The following is a 10000-nucleotide window of genomic DNA, read 5'->3' on the forward strand; positions in this document are numbered from 1 at the left end:
GGAGAGCGGGTCTAGGGGAGATGGAGAGTGGGTGGGGTCTAGGGGAGATGGAGAGTGGGTGGGCTCTAGGGGAGATGGAGAGTGGGTGGGGTCTAGGGGAGATGGAGAGTGGGTGGGCTCTAGGGGAGATGGAGAGCGGGTCTAGGGGAGATGGAGAGCGGGTGGGCTGTAGGGGAGATGGAGAGCGGGTGGCTCTAGGGGAGATGGTGTGTGGGGTGTACAGATGGAGAATGCATTTCTGACCAATGGTCAAATTCCTCTTAGGGATTGTTCTGACAAACTCTTATCTGATATTTTATATCTCACACATTTTCATATAAAAGAGCAAATTCTACAAAGCAATGTCACAAAATCAGCCAGTTACAATTCGTTTTCATGATCAAACTCAAAGCTTCAAAGTACCATCACATCAAAGTGTCTTCTCTGAGAAAGAAAGAAAGAAAGACGCCAGGGCCGGTCCCTTTGACACCCGGCTCTATCCTGACGCATTTCTCACACTATAGCGAAACAAACACACAGGGTGAAAACAGTGTGGCAGAAATCCAGCTGAAGCCCTCCAGTCAGGAACCTGATCATTCACTCACTGAGCTGTGAGAACACTCTCGCCTCCTCAAACACAACATTTATGGCCAGCGCTAACCTTGGATTAGCTTACCTCATGTTTGCCTTTCATCCTGCAGACTCTGATGTCATTCTGGTTTGATTTCCAGGTGTGCTTCTGCAGGGACAGATAGAGAGTCAAAGTGATTAGAGCTGTGGGACTGGGAGGCAGTGTGGCCCTGTGATTACAGCTGTGTGACTGGGAGGCAGTGTGGCACAGGGGTTAGAGCTGTGGGACTGGGAGGCAGTGTGACCCTGTGATTACAGCTATGGGACTGGGAGGCAGTGTGGCACAGTGGTTAGAGCTGAGGGACTGGGAGGCAGTGTGGCACAGGGGTTAGAGCTGAGGGACTGGGAGGTAGTGTGGCCCTGTGATTACAGCTGTGGAGAGCTTCTTCACTTGAGCAGACCCCTAAACATTAGCTCTGGGGCAGCACTGTACTCTCACTCTTAAACTGATATTGTATTAGACTGCGTCACTCAGGCTGACACAGAAACCAATTACAAGGCAGGCTCATTATTACCATGACCCGCTCCTCCGGCTGCCTGGGACAGCAATCTGCAGCTTCAATGAGAAGCGCTTTTAATGGGATTTCGTGTTGTAGCTGAGGTGTAACAGCCTTATCACGGAGATAGCACTGCAAACCGAGAGCTTTAAATTAAGGGCAGAGTGCATGGCAAGCTTGTTTGAGAGATAACATTGCAACAGGGTGCATAACACAGCAGCCTTATATCATGCACAGCTGAGTTAGGGCAGAGAGCACCAGAACGAATGCCAAGGAGTGGATAGCAGCCCTGCATCACAGACAGTGAGAGTCGAGTCCATAGAAACCTTGCAATAGAGCAGAAGAAGTCAAAGTAGTGATTCATTCAAAATACAAGAAGAACCCCAAGATCCGCACAGCAGAGCCCATGTAAATAAACAGATCCCTGGCTCGGTCCTTTGGGTGAAATTCCTATATGTGCTGTGGCCCCCCCAGCCCCCGGGTCCTCAGAGTGAGGGAGGAGGAGTGGATACAGCGATATTCCCAAGAACAGAAAAGGGATGCAGTCTCCATTCCTGGGCTGCTCCCAAAATAAGCTTGCCTCCTTTCCCAGGGAACAAGATGCTTGCTGTCAGTCCCAGCTAGAGCGCATCTGTCTTTGTGTTTAACTGAGCCCCAGGGAGCAGAGCTCGGTTACAGCCGGATTGCGTGTCACTGCTCCCAGCTGCACTGTAGTACAGTACAGAGTGAAGGTTAGCACTCAGGAGTGAGAGCAATCCAGCTGAGATCCAACGTGTGACTGTGTGTGAGCCCCGCTCTACTCACCCTGCTGTAAAACATCTCCTCCCCCACCAGCACATCCAGATCCACACGGTACAGGTCATCTCTGAGAGAGAGGGAGAGGAGGGAGAGGGAGAGAGGGGGGGGAGAGAGGGGGAGGGAGGGGGAGAGAGGGGGAGAGGGAGAGGAGGGTGAGGGGGAGAGGGGGAGAGGAGGGAGAGGGGGGAGAGGGGGGAGAGGGAGAGGGAGAGGAGGGAGAGGGGGAGAGGGGGGAGAGAGGGGGAGGGAGGGGGAGAGAGGGGGAGGGAGGGGGAGAGAGGGGGAGAGAGAGAGGGGGAGAGGGGGGAGAGAGGGGGAGGGAGGGGGAGAGAGGGAGAGGGAGAGGGAGAGGAGGGTGAGGGTGAGGGGGGGAGGGGGAGAGAGAGGGAGAGAGGGAGGGAGAGGAGGGTGAGGGGGAGAGGGGGGAGAGAGGGGGAGGGAGGGGGAGAGAGGGGGAGAGAGGAAGAGGAGGGAGAGGGAGAGGGGTAGAGAAAGAGACTTTAAATGACAGTGCAACAGTTTCAAATCAATTTAACAATTCTTTTACATTTAAAAAAAAGCTAAAAGCTAAAAAAAAACAAGCAAATGTATTTGACCTAACCCAGGCTCGGGTTCAGTAGAAGTACATTAGCTGTAATGGCAGCGTGTAAAACGGGAGAGGACATTGTGTGGGTTGTGTTGAAGCAGCAGGATCTGGTTAGGATTCCTGACACTGCAGGAATCCCAGCTAGACCAGCAGCCAGATCAATAGCCTCCCCTTTCAGGACCATTAGCTGTGCTGGAGGGAGGGCAGCAGCCACCGAGGAGTCAGAGGGATACTGGAGACATGAGGACTGCTGGAGACAATTACTGTTCAACTGCAGTGAAAGTGAAGAACACCAACACAAAACAACAGCAGGTCAATTCAAATCACACCGGGCTGTCCACAATACAAGAAGCTGTTAACACTCCCACGCCTGTGCAAGGGGCTGGGCTCTCGCATGTGCAGGAGGCTGCTGAGCCTGCCTCACATGGGACAGGGTTGTGTTGTGAGCGTTTCTGTCCAGGTGTACATTTAGAGACTGAGCTCATTGGAGGTAGAGTTGCTAAGTTTAATGAGCGTGAGAGAAAGCTCCGCAGCTGTGTTCATGTTAGTCTGTGTGAACTCAGCTGTGTTCATGTTAGTCTATGTGAACTCAGCTGTGTTCATGTTAGTCTGTGTGAACTCAGCTGTGTTCATGTTAGTCTGTGTGAACTCAGGTGTGTTCATGTTAGTCTATGTGAACTCAGGTGTGTTCATGTTAGTCTATGTGAACTCAGCTGTGTTCATGTTAGTCTGTGTGAACTCAGCTGTGTTCATGTTAGTCTGTGTGAACTCAGGTGTGTTCATGTTAGTCTGTGTGAACTCAGCTGTGTTCATGTTAGTCTATGTGAACTCAGGTGTGTTCATGTTAGTCTGTGTGAACTCAGCTGTGTTCATGTTAGTCTGTGTGAACTCAGCTGTGTTCATGTTAGTCTATGTGAACTCAGCTGTGTTCATGTTAGTCTATGTGAACTCAGGTGTGTTCATGTTAGTCTGTGTGAACTCAGCTGTGTTCATGTTAGTCTGTGTGAACTCAGCTGTGTTCATGTTAGTCTGTGTGAACTCAGCTGTGTTCATGTTAGTCTGTGTGAACTCAGCTGTGTTCATGTTAGTCTATGTGAACTCAGCTGTGTTCATGTTAGTCTGTGTGAACTCAGGTGTGTTCAGGTATGTGCAGCTATGCAGGGTTGAACCTCAGTCACTGCCGGAGTCTTTACACTGAGAATATTTTACTATAATGCCTCTTTACGCGTATTTATAAAGGTCTAATAATGATCGCTATTTCAAGTGCATTTATCTTCGTTTGCGGGTTTAAACAATGAAAGCAGCGGCGTGCAGACAGGCTGCCGGGAGCTCTGCACGGCTCTAATCTCTTAGTCCTTTCACTGGCAGCCCCCAGCCTGAGTGATCCTGCATGTCTGCAGGAGCTGAGTGCTTCTCCAGGTTCGAGGGGGCGGGTATTGAGCAGGAACAGGGCTGATAATCATCACCGGCCCTTTCCTGGAATTCCCAGAGCTCCCCTCTTCCTTCCAGCCTACAGACATGACTTCCTGGGACGTCAAGGGAACAACAGAGCCTGTCAATACAGCCCAGTGTTTCAGCGCTATGCAGTAATGAGGTGTATGTGGGCTCCAGTGTTTCAGCGCTATGCAGTAATGAGGTGTATGTGGGCTCCAGTGTTTCAGCGCTATGCAGTAATGAGGTGTATGTGGGCTCCAGTGTTTCTGTGCTATGCAGTAATGAGGTGTATGTGGGCTCCAGTGTTTCAGCGCTATGCAGTAATGAGGTGTATGTGGGCTCCAGTGTTTCAGCGCTATGCAGTAATGAGGTGTATGTGGGCTCCAGTGTTTCAGCGCTATGCAGTAATGAGGTGTATGTGGGCTCCAGTGTTTCTGTGCTATGCAGTGCACTAGGATGTCGTGTTTGAAAGGCACACTGTGCTGCACACGTCCAGTTCGGATCCTTAACACAATGACTCTGTGTTGGCTTGTTTATTTCTCCAACTTTAATGATTACTTAGAGAAGAAAACAACTTTGAGATTCAACATCTGGTTTCTATTGAGGCTCATTAGAAAAGCCACAACAGCAGGATATTTACAGTCAACAGAGGGAAACACGAGCAAATCAATGAGCAAATTCTTCATTGATTAATGAGGAATGTTTGTTCACTTCAGAGAGCGAAGTGCAGGTACTTAAACTGCTTATGTGTGTCTGGACAAGATACTTACTTTGCACTTAACCTGCACCACCGGGTTCACTGAGACTTCGCTCAGTTCTTGCTGTTTATCACTAGCTTGGCAATATTAGTATATATGTAGTACTGAATGCTGGATCAGTACCTGGCTCCGATGTAGAGAGTGCGGTTCACCTGCAGAATCCTCTGGATATGGAGGGGCTCCTGCCTCAGAACCGAGCCCTGCGATCGACCCACAAACACAGGGTACTGTCTGACAGCTGAGGGGAGTGACAGGCAGGGAATGAGACAGTGGAGAAGGAGAGAAGACACACAGCAGCAATAGCTCTGAGCTCTAAAGAGTGGAGTGCAAGTTAATGAGAGTGTACAGCCTGTCTGCCCCCCTGCCCCCTGCCTCCCTGCCCCCCTTCCCCCCTGCCCCCTGCCCCCCTGCCCCTGCCCCTGCCCCCCTCTCTCCCCATTGACAGCAGAACAGTTAAACAGCCTATCAAGCAAGCGTTACAGGTGTGCCAATCAAATGACATTGTATCCAGAATTCATGCCTTGCACGATCCCCTTGGGTAAAGCAGCGGAGCGCTGGCCCTTTAAAAGGAGGACACTCACCTCCCACAGGGACTGTGCTCAGTGGCTGTGTTTGTTCAGGGAAAGCAGAGTCAGCCAATCGGAGCAGCAGGGTGAGCAGGAGCAGGGGTGGGGCTTGCGTTGTCATGGCAGCAGGAAAGCGACTCTGTGAGAGAGGAGAGAGTTGGTTAACTGACTGGTGTCACTAACACAGGGTGATTCCACACCCTCTGCACTGCAGCATAGGATAACATGCAGAAGGCTGTTTGTTCTTGAATATTTGTATTTCCTTTACAGGCTGCAGCACCTCCTGAACCCCGCAGTGTTAATCTGAGAATCACTTTGTACAGACACATTACATGAGTAATATTCAAGTATAGTACTGTCAACACACTCAAACACAGACAATGAAATTCAATTACATGTGTGTCTCTGTCTTAATAAATTCTACAGCAATTCCCTCTGCAACCGAGAGGCCCCCTTCACAGTTAACCACTCGCACGCTGGACACAATGGTGGACATGACTGACCACTCAGAGGAAGAGGCCATCAATAACCACGAACAGGGGCAAAATGGAGAAGTGAAGAAAGGAGGAGGCTGGGGGAAAGATTACCAAAGCGAGAGAGAAAGAGCAAGAGAAAGAATGGGTCAAAGAAACAGTGAGAGTGAGGAGAGGGCAGACAGAGGATAGAAAAGAGACAAGACAGGAAGAGGCCGCCAACCGTCCCTTATGAGCAGGAGAGTATCGTCTCTGCTGTTAATAATTCATGACGGGTGCCAGGCTTCACGCATTCATTGAGCACAGAGAGGGAGAGGCAGAGAGATCACACTGCAGGTACGCAGCACTGCATGCACTGCTGTTCTGTATTAGCATGGGAACTGTAGCCCTGGCGTGCACATGACAGGTGAACGAATAGGAATTACAAGCACATGGTTTGCAGAGCTACTCCCTTATGAAGAGTTGTTGCCTGATCAGTTCAGGTGCGACACAATAAACAACTTCTTGTGAAACGCAGTTTTAATTCCAGGCACTGCCAGGGGATGGACCTAAGATCACCCTGAACACAGAGTCTAATGCACATATTTGTTTTCTCACTCACTCGGTGATTAATGACCCAAGAAAACATTCTTTACATATTTTGGCAGCAGACTTGGAGCTGGATGCTTCCTGTTTTCTCGCTGTGCGTTTCCAGGCTCTCAGAAACACACACAGGCTGCGAGGTGGTGCAGTGGGAGACACTGAAGCCCCTCACACTGCTCTCCTCCCCATGCCGGACTGAAACAGTGCAGTCAGTCCAGTCATCAGCATGAAGTGCATGAGCACCACAAAATAAAGGAGGTGACAAATCCACTCTGCTAAAGGGAGGCAGAGAGGCAGAGATAGACAGAGAGGCAGAGATAGACAGAGAGGCAGAGATAGACTGAGAGGGGGAAGAAAGGGCCAGGCTTCATAGAGGAGAGACAGAGCCCTGGGGGGGGGGTTATCGCAATCAGGTTCACCCCCCTCCCTCAACACCTCAGGTTTTGTGCAGAATTAACAGAGCTTCACACGCGTACACAGAGCTGACCTGGGTTAGGATTGTGGGTTCACACGCGTACACAGAGCTGGTCTGGGTTAGGATTGTGGGTTCACATGCGTACACAGAGCTGGTCTAGATTAGGATTGTGGGTTCACACGTGTACACAGAGCTGGCCTGGGTTAGGATTGTGGGTTCACATGCGTACACAGAGCTGGTCTAGATTAGGATTGTGGGTTCACACGTGTACACAGAGCTGGCCTGGGTTAGGATTGTGGGTTCACACGCGTACACAGAGCTATCGAGGTTCCATTAGCTCCCAGGGAAAGGAGTTATTACCCTTTATAAACCATGCCTGCCTTCCTCTCTCCCCTCACCCCTTTGTCTCCTTCTCATCTTGATAGAGCTGCAGTTTCTCGGTCACTGCACACACGCACACACACGCACACACACACACACACGCACACATGCACACACACTCGCATGCTCTTATGATTGATCTCATTATATTATTGCTGTTTTGTTTCTTTTCAATCCTTTCATTTCCTCTCCTGTGCTGAAAACCCTAAAGAGCCCGGAGCTCCACTTACAACAGGGCTTCTTTCTAGAAAGAGAAAACCGCTGTTGTGAGTGTGTGTGCGTTTGTATGGAAATGGCAGACCAACAGCAGAGTAAAACGTTACCTACATCAATTTGGGAGTGATGACTAGCTATCCTATTTGTCTCTACATCTATCTTACCTCAAACCTTGCTCTTCACAATGCACACAGCTAATAGGATACAGTGCATTCCGGGTCCATGTTGTTTCAACATGAGGTTCAGGGTCAGTTTTCTATAAGATACTGATCCCTTCTACAATCAAGGTAATACAATCAGAAGAAAGCCAGCGTCACATTCAAGGGGAGCTGAAACGTGTGGCTTCATTGCAGCCCCTCTCACTGAAGAGGAAGTAAAACAGCTACAGATGAGAGGAACGAGCCCTGGGAAGCTTTATTGCAGAGAGCTTTGCTGTTTAGTGGAGCAGTTGCTAAGGAGATGGGAGCTGTGGGACTGACTTAGTCATAACAGAGACACGGATAGCTAGAGAGCCAGCCAGCCACATACACTGAGAAAATGAAATAGAGACGCAGAGAGAGAGAGCAATATCCACACACACACACACACACGCACAAGGCACACACACACACACACACACACGCACGCACACGCGCACACACACGCGCACACACACGCAGACACAGACACACACACACACACGCAGACACAGACACACACACACACACACACACACACACACACACACACACACACGCACAAGGCACACACACACACACACACACACACACACGCACGCACGCACGCACACGCGCACACACACGCAGACACAGACACACACACACACACGCAGACACAGACACACACACACACACGCAGACACACACGCACACACACACACACACAGAGAGACACAGACACACACACACACACGCAGACACAGACACACACACACACACGCAGACACAGACACACACACACACACGCAGACACACACGCACACACACACACACACACAGAGACACAGACACACACACACACGCAGACACAGACACACACACACACACACGCAGACACACACGCACACACACACACACACACAGATGCCATTTACAGATAGAGAGTTAGACAGACAGAGCGGTCGGTATTAACACTGCTGAGCACCTCACAGAGAGCCATGTGTGCCTCTCCACACACTGACAGCGCTCCTAATGAAACTTAATAAGGATTACTCGAGCAGCGTGTCTGAAGCAGGCAGCGCGGCCGAGCTCTCCCCCGGGGCAGAGCAGAGCTGGAGCTGCTTCTGCACCGGGTTCAAGTTCTTCCACACATTCAGGAGAAACCCTCCGGCGCTCTGCAAAGAGACAGAACACTGCGCTACCTCTAGAGGATAGAGGGAGAGCCTCAGTCACACACAGGCTGCCTCTCTACGATTTCTCTTATAATACAAATGTCTCCACATGTTTTTACATGAGCTGATGCAACAATGAACTGAACTCATCCACTGATAACCCCTCCAGTCCTCACTCTCCTTTCCTCGCTGCCTCTCTAAGACACAGAGAGAGCAGACTGAAAAAAACCCACTATTAAACTATTAATAGTGGCCTGTTGTATAAATAAAACCCATAATGAGGCTGAAGACAGGGCTTTGATGAGGCTTCAGATTTCTATTCGCTCGAGAGGGGCAGCTGCTACAGTAACTCACAGCTCCAGCACACTAATCACAAGTGCAGGGAGCTGAACAGAGAAGGGCTAAACTGCAATGCTTCATATACAGGATCTGTAAGGCAGGGATCCGGAACCTTGTCTCTCCCACTTCACTCATGTACTCTACACACAAAATTCAAACAATTACCAAATAGTGTCGTTTTTATTTTTTCAAGCATTAAACAATCTTGGCAGCTCTGCATCATCTTTGAGTTTATTCTGAACACTAAACAACAGTACACATGATTCTCAGTTCTACATACTGTGTATCTGGGTGTACTTTCTATTTGCAGTTAATAATCCCGAGCTGCAGGCTGGTTGTGCTGCAGAGCTCAGCGTGTCTCAGACAGCACCCTGGATGATAATCTACATGGATCTGTGGCAGGACTGGCACCCTCACCGTGTGTGTGCTGCACAGCACTGAGACACTCCACTCGTTGAATTGAGCACACAGAGCCACACTGAACAGCTCAATGAAAATCCAAGGAGGCCTTTCATTGTTCAAACGGTAATATTCTTCTTTTGACACTCAGTGTGTCTGCCTGGTCCCCTGGTAATGGCAGGTTGCTGCTGTGTGGGAGGTTTGTACTTGACAGAGGAGTTTTTGGCTCAAAGCCGGCTGCAGCTCTCAAAAGGGTTAAGAGAGAAAATGACCTAGATAGAGGCACTTGAAATTACCGTAACTACAGTAGTACAAGAGCCCCTCTGTTTCACAGTTAGACAGACGCACACAATGCCAGCGCAAGGCTTTGCATGCTAACTGACTTCATCTCTAAGCAGCAAACACCCCTCTGTGTTAAACAATGGCAATTAGAGAGTAAGCGTTACATAGAAGTGTATTCTAGGGAGCACCCAGCTCAGAAAGACAGAGCCTCTGGTGCTGCAGTAATCACTGAAGATGATTGAAGTTTACACAGAGACAGCACGGCTCTTCCTGGGAGCAGGGGGCTGCAGAATTCATGGTGTTCAGTCACCCTGTCTGGGCTCACAGAGTTTACA

The 10000-nt window shown here is 49.8% G+C and overlaps 1 protein-coding gene across 1 annotated transcript in view; it reads right to left on the reverse strand.

The window, feature by feature from the left end:
- Positions 1 to 419: 419 nt before the first annotated feature.
- LOC131730435 (semaphorin-6B-like) overlaps positions 420 to 10000 on the reverse strand; it is a 29511-nt gene continuing 19930 nt past the window's right edge. Inside the window, exons 2-5 of the mRNA XM_059020494.1 lie at positions 5264 to 5387; positions 4806 to 4920; positions 1911 to 1971; positions 420 to 718 (exon numbers count right to left, since the gene is read on the reverse strand). Coding sequence (XP_058876477.1) covers positions 647 to 718; positions 1911 to 1971; positions 4806 to 4920; positions 5264 to 5369 — 354 coding nt within the window. The 5' untranslated portion in view covers positions 5370 to 5387 and the 3' untranslated portion in view covers positions 420 to 646. The remainder of the gene's footprint in view (positions 719 to 1910; positions 1972 to 4805; positions 4921 to 5263; positions 5388 to 10000) is intronic.

Source organism: Acipenser ruthenus, unplaced genomic scaffold (assembly GCF_902713425.1).
Source record: "Acipenser ruthenus unplaced genomic scaffold, fAciRut3.2 maternal haplotype, whole genome shotgun sequence".
Classification (NCBI taxonomy): domain Eukaryota; kingdom Metazoa; phylum Chordata; class Actinopteri; order Acipenseriformes; family Acipenseridae; genus Acipenser; species Acipenser ruthenus.